This window comes from Myotis yumanensis, unplaced genomic scaffold (genome assembly GCF_028538775.1).
Source record: "Myotis yumanensis isolate MYYU_CA2020_CCGP unplaced genomic scaffold, mMyoYum1.0.hap1 SCAF_6, whole genome shotgun sequence".
NCBI lineage: Eukaryota > Metazoa > Chordata > Mammalia > Chiroptera > Vespertilionidae > Myotis > Myotis yumanensis.
Window position 1 is genome coordinate 51,738,079 of NW_027223757.1, and position 17,224 is coordinate 51,755,302.

Consider the following 17,224-nt stretch of genomic DNA (forward strand, 5'->3'; position numbering starts at 1 on the left):
TGTGTTATCCTCTTGGAAATTAGAGAAGGTTTTGTATTGTAGCAGATTGTGGAGGAAGAATGAAGAGAGAGAAATGGGATGGGGATGGAAATCTAGAGACTGGACAGGAAGAACCCAGTCAAGCTAGGGTCCTCAAGCCATTCATTTCTGGGTTCACACTTCTTTCTGAGACCTAGCTGTTAATTTACTTGGGGTTTTCATGAAGTACCACGATAGTCTTAACAAGACTTTTCTTTTTTGGTTAATCCTCACCCGAGGATATTTTTCCCATTGCTTTTTAGAGAGAGTGGAAGGGAGGGATAGAGACAGAGATAAACATCGATGTGAGAGGGACACATCCGTTGGTTGGACTCCTTGGGTTCAAGTCCAAGTTCATCTATGATAATAGTATCTACCTCACGGGACTCAAGACAGTGTCTGACATATTGTGGGTGCTCAATAAGCAAAATTTTCTTTTTAAAAAAAAAAAAATTTTTATTGATTTCAGAGAAGAAGGGAGTGAGAGAGAGAGATAGAAACATCAGTGATGAGAGAGAATCATTGATTGGCTGCCTCCTGCACACCCCCTACTGGGGATCGAGCCCCAACCCTGGCATGTGCCCTTGACTAGAATTGATCCTGGGACCCTTCAGTCTGCAGGCTGACGCTCTATCCACTGAGCCAAACCGTCTAGGGCCACCCTGCTTCCTTTTGGTTACTATTTGCATGGAATTAAAACAAAATTATTGCCCCACAGGTGTGGCTCAATGGATTGAGCATTGTTCTATGCACCAAGCGATCATCAGTTTGATTCCCAGTCAGAGAGAGAAACGGAGAGGGAGAGATAGAAACCTTGATGTGAAAGTGAAACATCAATTAGTTGCCTCCTGCACGTGCCCTGACTGGGAATTGAACCCACAACCTGGGTGTGTGCCCTGACTAGGAGTGGAACCCTCTACCTTTTGGTGTACAGGACGATGCTCCAACTGAGTGAGCCATATCAGTCAGGGCTGGAATTATTATTTTTTTATTTCTTTCAGTGTGCTCTTATGTACAGAATGAGTTTCTTATAGATTGTGTGTAGTTTGAGCTTTTTTAAAAAAAAATCTATTCAACCAATATATGTCTTTTGATTGAAGTTTAAACCATTTACATTTAAAGTAATACTGATAGGGAGGATTTAGATTTACTATTGCTACTTTGTTAATTTTTTTTGTATGTCTTGAAGCTTTTTGTCATTCTTTTCCAACCTGTCTGCCTTTTGTTTCAAGAGAATCTTCTCTTTATCTTTAAGATGCAACCAAGGTTCAGTTGACTCTTTTTGTATGCATCTCTCATTGTTTCTGTAAGTGGCTGTCTTCCTTACTAGATAGCAAGTTCCTCAAGGAAAATCTCTCTTTGGTTTTGTACATCCAGAATTTAACAGTGTCTGACTTAATATTTTTGAAAACGAGTGCATTTAAAAAAAATATTTTATTGATTTTTACAGAGAGGAAGGGAGAGGGATAGAGAGTTAGAAACATTGATGAGAGGAAACATTGATCAGCTGCCTCCTGCACACCTCCTATTGGGAATTTGCCCACAACCAAGGTACATGCCCTTGACCAGAATCTAACCTGGGACCTTTCAGTCCACAGGCCGACGCTCTATCCACTGAGCCAAACTAGTTAGGGCAACGAGTGCATTTTCAGTAGTAAACACTTGCAAAATAAGTACCTTTGGTGTTTGTATTCTCTTAGTCAGATATTTCATGCCATGATACTGGTTCCTGAACTTGAACAGGTATAATCTTAGGACTAGGGAGCTTTAGCATCTGTCTCTGTTTGTTCTCAGACCCTAGTGAGTTCTTGTTATGTTCTGCTATCCTGTCTCGAAGTGGAGATGTATACATCAATTTCCTCAACAACAAATGAAAATTCTTTTTCTGAAGGTTTGCCCTGAGGTATTTCAAGGACACTTCTCCAGTCTTTCAAAGACTCTTCCTAGAGAGTTCAGATGCTAATCCAGTCCGCTATGGGCGCAGGCGGATGAAGCTCCGGGACCTAATGGAAGCAGCCTACAAGTTTTTACAGCAAGAGCAGTCCGTGTTCCGGGAGCTCTGGGACTGGAGTGTGTGTGTTCCTCTCCTCAGAAGCCACGACACCTTGGTCCGCTGGTGTGTAGCTATTGGGTTTTTCCTATGCTTCTAGTATGGGGATGTTGGGGAGAGTATAGCATTGTGTGCATAAGGAGGGAAAAGAAACCATTTAATATGTTATCTTTGTGCTGGTGACTTTTGAGTTCTTACTCTCTTTCCTTACTCATGTGTCACACCAGAGGAAAATGAGATGATTTGAGTGGAGTTTCACCTTTTTCATGTTCTGTCAAGTGAATTCATTATACCTGATTTGTATTTTCTACTCTTAAATGTGTTACTTTAATTCTGTAAGATTTCCTTTTCTAGTATTCAGTTGGCTAGCAAATTTTTTTTATTCTTTAGAATCACCTGCAGGTCCTGAGTTTATATACTTTGATTTTCTCCAGGTACACAGCCCATTGTCTTGCTGTGGTAACTTGCATGAATGAAGAGCACAAGCTATCATTCCTTAAGAAGATTTTTAATAGTGAGGAACTGATCCATTTCAGGTTGAGGTAAGCAGGAACATTTCTGAAGACCTTGATGTGGTTTCCTCTGGATTAAGGTTATTGATGAGATCCTCATTTCACTCAGGTTACTAGAAGAGGCCCAGCTGCAGGACTTGGAGAAGGCCTTGGTTTTGGCCAATCCAGAAGCTTCCCTGTGGCGTAAGGAGAAGGAACTGCAGTACTTACAGGGACATCTTGTTTCAGCTGACCTCTCCTCCAGAGTGACTGCTGTCTGTGGTGTGGTGCTGCCTGGGCAGCCACCAACCCCTGGAGAGCAGGTATGTTGGCATCAGTAGAGTGTGTGCCCCCTTCCTCTCCTAAACGGCAATAACACAGGCCAAATTGAGTTTGCTAAGTTGCTATTGCATTTACAGAGATAAGGAGACATTTACTCGGGCCCTCCTCTCTGATTTTCCCGTTGTCCCTCTTCAATGGTAAATTAGATACTATAACAATGCTTGTGTGGTGCTCTTACTTTAGCAAAGCTTTTCTATATATCCTCTCATTTATTTACTATGACAACTGTGTGAAGTTGAGTGGCACATGTTATAATGCTATATTTATGTAAAACAAAGACAGACTGAATTGCCCAGAGACTCTTGGGTTGCACATTGGCTGACACGGGGCTAGGCCCAGCCACCTCTTTCTGTCAGAATTTTCTCTTTGTCTGTTGTGGGGGAGGCTGGTATCTGCAGAGAACTTCCCCCTGCCCATATGAAATGACCTTTCTAAGAATGTGGCTCTAGAGCACACTTGGGAAGGACTTAACAGTTTATAATCTGGTTCCATAATCTGGAACCACTGGGAACCGGTCTATTTTCTGTCCTCACCCCTGACCCCCCAGCAGTCTTTTTCTTTTTGCTTGTTAATCTTCACTCGAGGATATTTTCCCATTGATTTTTAAAGAGAGTGGAAGGGAGAGGAAGAGACAGAGAGAAACATTGATGTGAGAGAGACACATCAATTGGTTGCCTCCTGCATGCACCCCAACCAGGGCCAGGGAACCTGGAACCATGGTATGTGCCCTTAACCCAGTGGTTCTCAACCTTCCTAATGCCGCGACCCTTTAATACAGTTCCTCATGTTGTGGTGACCCCCAACCATAAAATTATTTTCGTTGCTACTTCATAATTTTGCTACTGTTATGAATGGTAATGTAAATATCTGATATGCAGGATGTATTTTCATTGTTACAAATTGAACATAATTAAAGCATAGTGATTAATCACAAAAACAATATGTAATTATATATGTGTTTTCCGATGGTCTTAGGTGACCCCTGTGAAAGGGTTGTTTGACCCCCAAAGGGGTCGTGACCCACAGGTTGAGAACCGCTGCCTTAACCAGAATCGAACCTGGGACCCTTCAGTCCGGAGGCTGATACTCTATCCACTGAACCAAACCAGCTAGACCCCCCGCAGCAGTCTTTCATCAGTTGTTCCTTGGGTCAGACCTACCCAGTTTTCTTCTTGGAACAAGTCCTGGGTTGTTCCTTGAACCATAGGTTTGTCACTTGATAGTGCAATTAAAAAACAAAAGAGTAGTAGTACAGTATACATGTAAAAAAGCACACCTGTTAAATGTACATCTCAGTGATTATTCTTTTTTTTTTTTTAATATATTTTATTGATTTTTTACAGAGAGGAAGGGAGAGAGATAGAGAGCTAGAAACATCGATGAGAGAGAAACATCGATCAGCTGCCTCCTGCACATCTCCCATTGGGGATGTGCCCACAACCCAGGTACATGCCCTTGACCGGAATCGAACCTGGGACCTTTCAGTCCGCAGGCCGACGCTCTATCCACTGAGCCAAACCAAACCGGTTTCGGCTCAGTGATTATTCTTGAACTGGATATATCTGTGTAACCAGCACTAAGATACCAGCACTTCCAAGACCCCTGTGTTTTCCTCTAGTCGCTAAAACCCACCCCCTCTTAACCACTCTCCTTACATAGATAATGTTTGGAGCATTAGAATTTTAATATAGGAAGGATTCTGTTTCAGGTGGGCTTGATGTTGGGTAGCAGTGACAGGGCACTGGGGGCAGAGTGCAGAATTGTGCTATGGCCCAGCCCACCTGCTAAATTGCTGTAATAGATAGCCCTTCAGGAAGTTGCAAATAACTTTCAGCCCTGAATCTTATTTATCCTCACATATCTTTAAGGGACTAGCCATGTTAGAGAATTATTATTTCTTAAAAAATAATAATCATTCCACTTTTCCAAGAGATCATTTTTCCTCTATTATGTTAGGTGCATTATTATTTTTTAAAAAATTTTAAATGTGGTAAAATACACATAATATTTACCATCTTAAACTTTTTTTAGTGTACATGTCAGTGGTATTAAGTATATTCACATTGTTGTGCAGACTCCATAACATTTCATCTTGCAAAGCTGAAACTTTGTACTCATTAAACATATTGGGCACATTATTTTATTATTTTTAACTTTTTGTTATGGAAAACGTTAAACACATTCTAAAGTAGAAACAATGGTGTAATGAACCCCCATTTACCTACCCATCACTTCAATAATTATCAATTTGTGATCAATTATGTTTCATTGTTATTTCTGCACACTTTACCCATACCACATTATTTTGAAAGCAACTCTCAGATGCTACATCATTTCATATCTAAATATTTTAGTGTATATGTAAAAGAAAACCGCTTAAATCAACTGGCTGCCTCCCACTCGTACCCTGACCAGGGATCGAACCCGCCACTTTTTGGTGTATGGGACAATGCTCCAACCAATTGAGCCACACCAGCCAGGGCTTGTATGCATTCTCTATCTTAGATATGAAACCCTAGGATATGGCAAGAGGAAGGAAAAGAAAAATAATCTAGTTGTCCCCATCCCTTGTGTGTCAGCTTTTTTGGCTTCAGAAATTTTGGGAAACTTCTTAAATTTGGTAGTGAATTTTTTACTTTCTCCCCCAAAGGCAGGAGTTGAGGAAGAAAGGAAAGAAAAAAAAGTCAGATCTTTACTTTGGATAATATACCTATTGTTGTTATAGTTATGGTACCGCTAATATATTGGCAGAGGTTTATGTAAAGATCAGAGGAAGCACTGTAGAAATTTAACCTGTGCCTTTTGGAGAAAGGACTCATTCTTGACATGCTTTTTATTTCTCACTTGCCTCCTTAGGCTAGTAACAGGAGTTCTTCTCATGAACAAGAGCTGGCCTTTAGGTCTTATGTACTGGTTGAGTCAGTCTGCAAAAATCTTCAGACCCTGGCTATGGCAGTGGCTTCTCAGAATCCTGTGTTGTTGGAAGGACCAATAGGATGCGGCAAAACTTCTTTAGTTGAACATTTAGCTGCAATGACAGGTAGAAGGAAGCCCCCTGAGCTTCTCAAAGTTCAGCTTGGAGATCAGACCGACAGTAAGGTAATTAAGAAATGTCAAGTTTTGGGGGATTAGCATGCTTATAACTATTTGCATTAAAATATTGTTTTTGCTAGGGGACTATGATAATAGTTACTGGTCTTTCAGAACCGCTGGGACCAAGCTCTAAAAACACAAATGCTTGCTTATATTTCTACTAGAGGCCCGGTGCACGGATTTGTGCATCGGTGGGGTCCCTCGGGCTGGTCTGAGGGATCGGGCTGAAACCGGCTCTCTGACTCCACCGAGGGGTCCTGGATTGCGAGAGGGCAGTTCTCAGGTGACGTACCCGGAATCAGGCTCCCTCCTGTCTGGTTCTGGGTGTGTCACCTGAGAATCACAGCTGCCAGGTCACCGCAGCTTAGCAGCTCCTGCGTTGAGCATCTGCCCCCTGGTGGTCAGTGCGCGTCACAGCTACCGGTCATACGGTCGCTTAGGCTTTTATGTATATATATAGGTAGAAGTTTAATGGAATTAAAGGATATAGCAGTGATACCTCAGATGTGTGATTCGAATAATTATTTTCTTTCTGCAGATGTTGCTGGGAATGTACCGCTGCACAGATGTCCCAGGAGAGTTTGTGTGGCAGCCTGGCACCCTGACACAGGCAGCCACAAAGGGACACTGGATCCTACTGGAGGATATTGACTATGCCCCCTTAGACGTGGTATGTGGCTTTGCTAATTTCCTGTCTTTAAAGAGCATATTTTATTAGTGATTCTAGGGGATAATTTAAACATAGGCGTTTGATTAGAGAAATGTTGTAAGAGGTCATTCATGGTTACCTACCTAATCTGGTTTGAGGTCTTGGTTTACTTGGCTGGTTTCTTATTTGATAGAAAATTGATAAAATTCTGCTTGTACTGTTTCCTTTAGTGGTATAATGTGACCAATTTCACAAAAGTTTTTTCCCTCCTTCAGCCAAATATGTGGTCAGTTTTAACAGCCTTTCCATGAATCAGCCCAGTGGGAAACATCTTACCTGTTTCAGATACACTGAGAACTTTGAGATTCTGCTTCTCAGAGGACAGTTGATGTATTAAGAGTGTGCTTGTCTTTGTTCCATTAAGGAAAAGATACTGGATGTATATTATTGTTTTTAAAAAGATCACTTTTCTATGTGTATAAAATTTAGCTATGGAGGCAGTCCATGTTTCCTCTGTAGTCTATAAACTAGGACCAAGAAAACAAATAACAGAATAAACAATTCTTACTTTGGACAGTTTTTTCCGAGATTGGTTTTAATTTTCTTTTAATATGAACCTTATAGTTAACTGCATATGGACTTTTCCCTCTTGGATATGAGAATAACATGAAGAAGTGGGGGAGAGAAGGACAGGAGAGGAGGACGGGAGGGAGGGAGAGTGAGGGAGAGGGAGATATGAAGGGGAAGGAGTATCTATAAATACATGGGTATTATGATGATTTTAGGTAAAGATGTAATGGTATTATTGGCCTAGGCAGAGACTCAGTTTGATCATCATGTTTTAGAGACTTAATACTCAGTTTTATAGGGCTGGAACTCATTTTTCTTTTTTTTTTTTTTTTTAAATATATTTTATTGATTTTTTTACAGAGAGGAAGGGAGAGAGGCAGAGAGCTAGAAACATCGACGAGAGAGAAACATCGATCAGCTGCCTCCTGCACATCTCCCACTGGAAATGTGCCCGCAACCCAGGCACACGCCCTTGACCGGAATCGAACCTGGGACCCTTCAATCCGCAGGCCGACGCTCTATCCACTGAGCCAAACCGGTTTTGGCTGGAACTCATTTTTCTTAATCAGCCAAGGCTGATTGCTACCAATGAGACTTAAAAAATAAAACTGAATTATAAGCTACCAGGCAGGTTAAAAGCATTTGTTGAGACTTTTTTCCCTTTCTAGTGCTCTCTTTCCTGGGCAATTTTTTCAGCTATCAGGGTACCTGGAAATCATTAGGATGGTGGATGGTGGAATTAGAGCCCAAGAAGGTAGATGAATATGAGTGATATTCCATCCATGTCATGGTAGAGCCTAGGGAGCTATCACTATCCCATTGCTAAGTATATTCTTTGATGACAAAGTCCAGATTCAAGGCCAAACGGATGATTTGTCCTAATCTTTTGGCAGTGTCTGATAAACATTAGAAAATTCCTGTACTTTGAGTTGCATTTTGTGCAGACCATTCCCCTTCTGTTAAATTGTTTTCAGAAGGTGTATTGTTCAGTTGATTATAGTTAAACATAATTATCATCATAGTAAAGTTGTGTTTACTTAAAAACATACTTGATTTCTTGATTATTATTTTGTTTTCAGAATTTCTCAGCTAATATTTTAAGGCAGCTTTTACAGATCTCCTTTTGGATGAATTTTTTTTTTTTTTTTAGTTTTAAGTTTTGGCATTATCTTGGAGTTGCCCCTATGCTGTTTTGGGCTTTCCTTTCAGCTCCTGGCCATGTATGAAACAATGAAAATTATGTCTGATATTTTAGAAACCTCTTCCTTGGCTCTTTGTTATTTGTTCCCCTATAAACTCACATCCCCATATCCATATATGCAGTCCTCACTTTTCTTGAAAAAACTCTACTTGGATATTCCTTAGCTAGCACAAGTTCAAGTTGTCCAATATGTCTGCTCTTTCTCAAAACAGTTTTTCTGCCACACAGAAGGTTACCAAGCCAGAAGGTTGATGTCTCCCTCTTCTAGTCTCTCACTCAGACTTAACATTTCTCAGACTTTCTATTCTGTTCTCACCTATCCCACTGCCTTAGCCCAGGGCTCTTTCTTTCTTCCTTACTTTCTTACCTAACTGCTGTCCTTTCACCTCTTTCACTCCAAGCTAACTCTAGTTTATCTTCCATAATGTTGCACAGTTGGTTATCTAAAAAAAAAAAAAAAATGTAATTTCCCTCCCTGCCCGCAGGCTAAAATCCTTTAAATAACTTACATGAAAAAACTCAAATTCCTTAGCTCAACACAGGAGGCCCTTTTCATCTGTCTTTAAGCCTTGTATTTTTCTACTACTTTGTATGCACATTCTGCCCTAACCATAACATAGTCCTCTCATGCCATACGGAAGCATATACATTTTTATCCATTTGAATATTTTGCCTGGAGTGTATGTGCCATTTCACTCCCACCGAACCTGGCTAATACCGGCTCATACTTTAAGACTTGGTGAATGTCATTACCTCTGGGATGGCTTCACTTCTGATTTACAGCCATTCTTTTCACATGTCACTTTGTACATCTCTGGGTTCACACTGGTCATGTTGTGTGATGCTTTGCATAGCTATCTCCCATTACCTGCTAGGCTGTGAAGCCTCAGTCATGTCTGGATTTTGAGGGTATTGCTTGCTTCTGGTCCATATAGGCACTCAGGGAATGTTGAAAGAATAACTTGTTCTTCTGGAGTGGGGTGGCTCAGCCTTTCCCACCTGCCTTTTGATCCTAGTTCATGCTATGAGAGCTGGAATTTCTTTTATGAATATGTTTATTATTTGGAGAAGGGTTTTTGTTTTTGTTTTTTTACTTTTGTCTTAATAGCTTTATCAGTGGACTTTTGTGATTTAGGTTTCCGTACTGATCCCTCTCTTGGAGAATGGAGAGCTCTTGATTCCTGGCCGAGGTGACTGTCTAAAAGTGGCTCCTGGATTTCAGTTCTTTGCAACCAGGAGGTATGTCGCATTTCCACTGTGGAACCTCTTTCTCAAAAGTCTCTACACTAGAGCTGCGCCCAAAAGTCCTGGAATAGAGTTCTCTGGGTGCCTTTAAGTAAGGTTAGTTGGAACTGATGGCAGCCAACCTTCTCATTCCTGACTACTTGTACGTGTTTGTTGATTTTAGAGAGAGAGGATGGGGGAGAGAGATAAGCATTGATGTGAGAGAGAAACAGATCCATTACCTCCTGTACACTCCCCAACCAGGGATCAATCCTACAACCTTGATATGTGCCTTGACCGGGAATCAACTCTGCAGCCTTTTGGTTGCCCTGGACAGTGCTCCAGCAAACTGAGCCCCCGGCCAGTCTTCATTCCTTATTACTTTGACTTTTTGTTAATCCTTACTGAAGGATATTTTTTCCATTGATTTTTTTTACAGAGAGCGGAAGGGAAGGAGGGAGGAGGGGAGAGAGAGAGGGGAACATTGATGTTAGAGCAGCGGTTCTCAACCTGTGGGTCGCGACCCCTTTGGGGGTCGAACGACCCTTTCACAGGGGTCGCCTAAGACCATCGGAAAACATATATAATTACATATTGTTTTTGTGATTAATCACTATGCTTTAATTATGTTCAATTTGTAACAATGAAATTGGGGGTCACCACAACACGAGGAACTGTATTAAAGGGTCGCGGCATTAGGAAGGTTGAGAACCACTGTGTTAGAGAGACATATCCATTGGGTGCCTCCTGCATGTGCCCCGACTGGGGTTGGGGATCGAAACTGCAATACAAGTACATGCCCGTGACTGGGAACCAAATCTGCAACTCTTTGGTGTGAGGGCTGGCACTCTAATCATTGCTCCATGCTGGCTAGAGCCCTTACAACTTTTAATGGAGATAATTAATTTAGAAAATAAGGGTGTGTTTTTTTCTACTTAAAAATAAGTAGCCAGTTTTAAAAAGAATTGTCTTCATGTGTTCAAAAATTATCAGAGGCAAGATTGTTGTCAGGTAGCCCTGGGTTTGAGTTCTGAAGGTAATACTTTGTACCTGTGTGTACCTTGTTTTGTTCTGGTTATAATGGGGCTAACAATACCTACTTTACAATTTAGTGTAAGCTGTAAAGATTAAGTGAAACGACTTGCATTAAAAACCTTTCACAGCCCTAGCTGGTTTGACTCAGTGGATAGAGTGTTGGCCTGTGGACTAAAGGGTCCCAGGTTTGATTCCAGTCAAGGGCACACGCCCCTGTTGCAGGCTCAATCCCCAGTGTGGGGCGTGCGGGAGGCAGCCGATCAGTTATTCTCTGTCATCATTGATGTTTCTATCTTTCTCTCCCTCTCCCTTCCTCTCTGGCATCAATAAAAAATATATTTAAAAAAAAACCACCTAAAAACCTTTCACATAGTAAGTGCCCAACTAATGGCTCGCCATGATGATGGTTATAATGACGTACAGATTTTAAGCAGTTAAAAAACTTAATTGACTATAAGCATCAACATAGGAATAAAACCAAAGCAAACTTTGTATGTGTTCTTGTCTACAGTGCATAACAAAGCAAAGGCAACAGCTTATTTCCTGCTGCTAGTCTATACCTGTACAGGTCTTAAAGTTCCCAAGAGTGAAACTAATGTCACATTATATTTACTGTTTATTATACCTCAGTGGAGTATTCACTCCCAGATGGAATGTGGCACTAACCTAACAGTTCTCAAGAAACACCTTGCTAGGCCCTGCTGATTTTAATAGACCCTGGTTTTATTTACAGGGATAGTAAAGTTCTCTCCTATTAGGTACATTTCCCAGAAAGTCCTGGGACATCAGCTGTGGGCTCTGTCATTTATAGTCGTAGTTGAGTGAGCCAGGGCCATTCTCCTTCTCTTCCTTATGTGTTAGGAATAAAGAAGGGCATGATCCCCTCAAGACAGTTGTAAGGATTAAATCAAATGGCTTTGGTGTATGTGGCTTGACCAGAGTATATGCTTCATGAATATTCCTCTGGGCATTTTTAATGATTTGGGTATATAGCTTTTGGTAATTAGCAGTGAACTTGAATGCTGTAGGTCTTTTCTTTCCTGAAATTATGTCTTAAGGAAGAGAAATATGTTGTTGAGATTAAATCACCGAATAGAATCATTTGCAGTGACTTGAAAATAACTTGGTTAAAGCTCTATTACTCCCCTGAAGGAAAAGAGTCAAATTTGGGTCTGTTGAGAGCCTTTCATTTGTTATCTGCCCTAGAAGTCCAACATAGCTCCAAAAGGGATGTGAGTTTTATTTGTATGTGAGATAATGTCTAGCAAGGGATAACCAGGGTTGTAATTCAAGATTAAAATTGGGAGTTTTTTGTGACTTTTTTGATTTTGAAATACAGACTTTTGAGCTGTGGAGGGAACTGGTATCGACCACTAAGTAGTCATGCTACTCTGCTAGACAAACATTGGACCAAAATTCACCTGGATAACATGGATAAGACAGAACTGAATGAGGTATGTGGTTATTAGAAAGTATTGATGCTTTTCTTTTTTGCTTTTTATTATTAAAAGTTCCAGACTTACATGTAAATAGAGGAAATAATATAATGAATCCCCAAAATACTCATCAACCTAATTTGCTAACAGTTAATATACTAACATTTTTGTGTATTAAATTCATCTAATATTTTTTATTTTTTTATTTTTATTTATTTTTTTTCATAGATCTTATTTTTTTACAGAGAGGAGGGGAGAGGGATAGAGAGTTAGAAACATGGATGAGAGAGAAACATCGACCAGCTGCCTCCTGCACATCTCCCACTGGGGACGTGCCTGCAACCCAGGTACATGCCCTTGACCGGAATCGAACCTGGGACCCTTCAGTCTGCAGGCCGATGCTCTATCCACTGAGCCAAAGCGGTTAGGGCTCTTGTCCTTATTTAATTTTTAAACCATCTGAAGTATGTTTTCAGCAATATTTGTTATAAAATCCTCCAATAAAACTAGATATGAAGAAATAAAATCTGAGCTACCACTTAGAGACGATTTAATATATACAAATTTGGATATACCAATTTTATATACAAATTAGAATCACAATATCATTCTTTTCAAGCTTATCTAAATATTTTAGATGGTAATATTACTAATATGTACGTGATATTTCTCTTAAATAGATTTGACTGAACAATTTTATATCATAAAACCTTGGAATCAATATTATGAGCACCAAATATTATATTGCAGAAAACTCTCAGTTATCGAAGTTGAACAGGATGAGATCTTTTCAAACTTTATTGTTTGCTTTTTAAAGATCAGCTGCTTTTGATCAGTACTTTAACACCAGCTCCTTTTACTGTGGTTTGCTTTTAAAAGGTTATTTTCTCTTTCCAATTGACTGCTTGTAATTTGCTTTTGGCTGAGAAATGAATCATACTTGAATTGTATTTACAGTGAGTAAATAGTACTTGCTAGATTTTTAGTGAGTAAATTATTGGGAGTTGGGTGTATAAGTTGCTTTAGAGCAGTGGTTCTCAACCTGTGGGTCGTGACCCCTTTGGCGGTTGAACGATCCTTTCACAGGGGTCGCCTAAGACCATCCTGCATATCAGATATTTACATTACGATTCATCACAGTAGCAACATTACAGTTATAAAGTAGCAATGAAAATAATTTTATGGTTGGGTCACAACATGAGGAACTGTATTTAAAGGGCCAGAAGGTTGAGAACCACTGCTTTAGAGACTTTTTTCCTATCTGGCTTCTACATCCTAAGCTCTGGTGAGATTGCTGGACAACTGAGTTCTGGGTAGAAAAAAAATTAGAGTCTTTGAGAGAGAAGGGGCGGTGGGTAAGGGGGAAGTTCTTATACCTTGGTAAAGATGACAAATTTCATAGAGCTATACATTTTTTGGTTGACTAGTGTCAGGAGCAGTTTACATGTGTTTTTAAAAATCACTGTGTCTACTGCTAAATTTTCTTTGCTTTTTTCTCCCTCTGTCAGGTTCTTCAGAACAGATACCCCAGCCTGTTGGCAGTAACTGACCACCTGCTTGACATTTACACCCAGCTTACTGGAGAGAAACACTCTCAGAGTGATAGTTCTGTTGGATGTGAACAGGTACCTAAGGAAGTTTCGGAAGCCAGAACAGAAAACAAAAGACTAAGCCTTGAGGGAAGAGAATTATCTCTAAGGTATTGGACTGAACACTTTTTTGAGTTGATATTTTGAAAACTGCTTCCCTCAAAAGTTCTTAGCAGCTAGGACTATGCTTACAAGAGGTCAGGTTTGAAATTAGACTTCTGGGCTGCTTCATGGTGTCAGATCCTTTTTTCAGGTCTAGTTACTCGTTAGGAAGACTTGTCACGTTATTTTCGCTTTGAAAAATAACTTTTAAAGCAGAGTGGGGAATAGTTACTGATAATTCTTTTCACTGGATAGCCTTTGTGACACTTGTGGTCTTAAATAAGACTCTTGTATTTTGCTGTACATACTGAGTTATGTACCTTTTCTCTCTATTCTCCATAGTTGACTTGCCCTTTGAGAAGTGAGAATTAGAAATGGGCAACTCCCGCAGTTTCCTCTGAGAGTTGCTCCTCTTCTCCTGCTACTTGTGTGGATGGATGGGGGAGAAATGAGCGATAGGTCACTTTCTGGTAGGGGTAGGGACTGGGACCACTCACTTATTCCTTCCTCTGACACTGTTTATCTTCACATTACCTGAAGAAAGGAGGTGTTGTTATCAGGTGTCCCAGACTTAAGTGGACCAAATAAACTGATGCCTTTGATGTCTTTAGCCTATGGTTTTTTATTTCTTGATTTTTTTTTTAAAGGGATCTTCTGAATTGGTGTAATAGGATTGCCCATAGCTTTCATAGTCTGTCTTCATCAGCATCATTACATATTTTTCATGAGGTAAGTTACAGTGTTCTTGTTTTCTCTGTGTTCTATCAGGCTGTTGATTTCCATTGTTATTTTCTGTGTCTTGACTACTATCAGAGTTTTTCTTTTGTGTGGTTATTGTTATTATATTTAGCTAGTTAAAACTGAACTAATGTTGCCTTAAGACTAATTGAGCATATAGATGTTTTGTGGTTCAAATAAGTATAGTTTGAGATTGAATAAAACAGGTACTGAAATTAAAGGTAAAATGAAAAAAAAATCTCACAGTGATGATAATGTTATAAAGTATAAAGTGTTTCTAAGATGTTTAATATTTATTCTTATATATGGAATTTCTTAGTCTATATGTTAGATTTGTAGGGTTGTAGGGCCTTTTAATTTTAGTCCAGAGAAATTTATGTGGAGGTTGCAAAGTATAACCTTGTATGCTGGGCTTGGGAAAAAATGTTATGGGTGGGAAGGAACACATTTCCTATAGAATAGAGCCCTTTTGAATTATAACTCTGCCATATTCAATAAGAACACAGATTTGTTCCCTCCTGCTTAAGAATAAAAGTAGTTATATGTTTTCTTAAGATGTCCAGTTTTGATTATAAAGTGCTCTGGTTTCTGTCAGTTGGGACCGAGGTGAGAATAGTGACCCAGTTTGGTTTGCAGTATCTCTTTGTGTTGGTAAAGTTACTTTTGAGTAGAAAGAAACCTCATTTGGAGTGTATATTTAAACTCAGCCTAACCCTGACATGCAGTGTGCCAGTCCTTTAATCTCGTTCTTCTCCAGCGAGCTCTTTCAATTCTCCGACATTTCTTATGTGTGTTATACGTAACCGTGTTTTGTACTTTTAAAATAAAAGTGTAACATTGGTAGGAGTGCTTTTATCTTCTTTAGTTCTGCAAGTGTCTGGGGCCAGCCACACTCTGACCTACTAGCTATAAATTCAGGGTTCCCACAACCTCTCAGGTTCAGTAATGGACTCACAGAACTCATTGAAAGCACAATTCAGTGCAGGTTACAGTTTTAATATGAAAGGTATAACTTAGGAACAAAGATGCATAGGGCAAGGTCTTACAGGTCTCAGGTACAGGAGCTTCTGTTCTTGTGGAGTCAGGGTATGCCATCTTCTGGTACATCACTATGTCTACCAATGAGGAAGCTCTCCAAGCTTTGGATGTCCAGTATTTTGTTTAGGTCTCATTATGTCGCTAGAGGCCCGGTGCACGAAATTCATGCACTGGTGTGTGTGTGTGTGTGTGTGTGTGTGTGTGTGTGTGTGTGTGTGTCCCTCAGCCCGGCCTGCACTCTCTTGCAATCGGGGACCCTTCGGGGGATGTCCCACTGCTGCTGGCTCCTAACTGCTCGCCTGCCTACCTGCCTGATCACCCCTAATCACTCACCTGCCTGCCTGATTGCCCCAACCACTCTGCCTACGTGCCTGATCACCCCTAAATGCCTCTGCCTCAGCCCCTGCCGCTGCGGCTTCATCCAGAAGGTCGATCGGCTGTCCGGTCTAATTAACATATTATGCTTTTATTATTATAGATTGGCTATGTGATTGAGCTCAGTCTCTAGCCCCTCTATCCTCTGCAGAGTTTGAGGGTAGAGGTGAAAGTTTCAACCCTCCAATCAGACATTGGCCTTTTTGGCCTGGCCAGCTTTACCTTTAAACTATCTAAGGGCCTCATCCAGAGAATAAACTCTGGTATGGTTCAGAGGGTCTAGTAAAGAACAAAAGATACTCCTTATTCCTGGTCATTCCAAGGGTTATTGAAGCTCTGTGCCAGGAATTGGGGACAAAGACCAGATACATTCTCTCTTATTTAAATGCTTGTGTGATGTTTATTGATATAATATACTTGATGGTGGCAGAACCAGATACAACATACTTCTGGTCACAAACTTCTAAATAAAGATCTCAAACACTTTTTATATTAAACATTGAAGTAAATGAGCTATACATACATGTAAGAAGATTTATAAGCAAGATAATTATTTTCCAACCCACTTATTCCAGTTCAGGGTCATGGGTGGCTTCTCTCAGCAGCTCTGGGTGGAAGACAGGACCTGACGCTGGACAGGACATCCTTCAGGATAGGGTGCATTCACACACTCTCACTCAGGCTCAACTTACTAAATGCACAGTTTTGGGATGTGGGAGAAAACCCACACGGACATGGGTCAAACCACACAGACAGTGGCCCCAGCCAGAATTGATTATTTTTTTCACATCAACATCATAATGAAATGATGTTGAACAAAATAATATTACCTGAGGATTTGTTATCTATTCTTCATTTTGCCACACTCATAGTATCCTTTCCCTTGTCATGTTATCGGTCTTCTCTCTTGTAAATATATTTAACAAAGTGCTTGAGGTATTAAAATTCAATTTTTTTGGGAGTAGAATCCATTTTTGGTGGTGATAAGTACTTTTTATTGTATTACATCAGAAGATACATACCTGGTTGGCCTATAAGTAGTTGCTAAGGTTGAGTATTGAGTTAAAGAAAGGCAATGGATTCCTTTATTGCCTACCAGGAGTTTTCCTTTCCAGCTACAAAGTAATGTTTTGGTATTGCTTCCACTGTCTGAGAATAAGTTTCCCTGTGGACCATACACCTGAAGATGAACACTTATTGCTATTTTTACCTGAATGAGTTTCTTTTATTTTGTTTTGTTTCCCTCCCCTAATTAACCAGTACAATGATAGTA

The 17,224-nt window shown here is 40.2% G+C and overlaps 1 protein-coding gene across 1 annotated transcript in view; it reads left to right on the plus strand.

Annotated features, from left to right (window-relative positions):
• MDN1 (midasin AAA ATPase 1) overlaps positions 1 to 17,224 on the plus strand; it is a 155,209-nt gene that overhangs the window by 16,566 nt on the left and 121,419 nt on the right. The window contains 9 exon segments of the mRNA XM_070418082.1: positions 1,910 to 2,134; positions 2,503 to 2,610; positions 2,690 to 2,882; positions 5,758 to 6,000; positions 6,533 to 6,664; positions 9,550 to 9,653; positions 12,013 to 12,127; positions 13,618 to 13,808; positions 14,448 to 14,529. Of these exon segments, the coding sequence (XP_070274183.1) occupies positions 1,910 to 2,134; positions 2,503 to 2,610; positions 2,690 to 2,882; positions 5,758 to 6,000; positions 6,533 to 6,664; positions 9,550 to 9,653; positions 12,013 to 12,127; positions 13,618 to 13,808; positions 14,448 to 14,529 (1,393 nt within the window).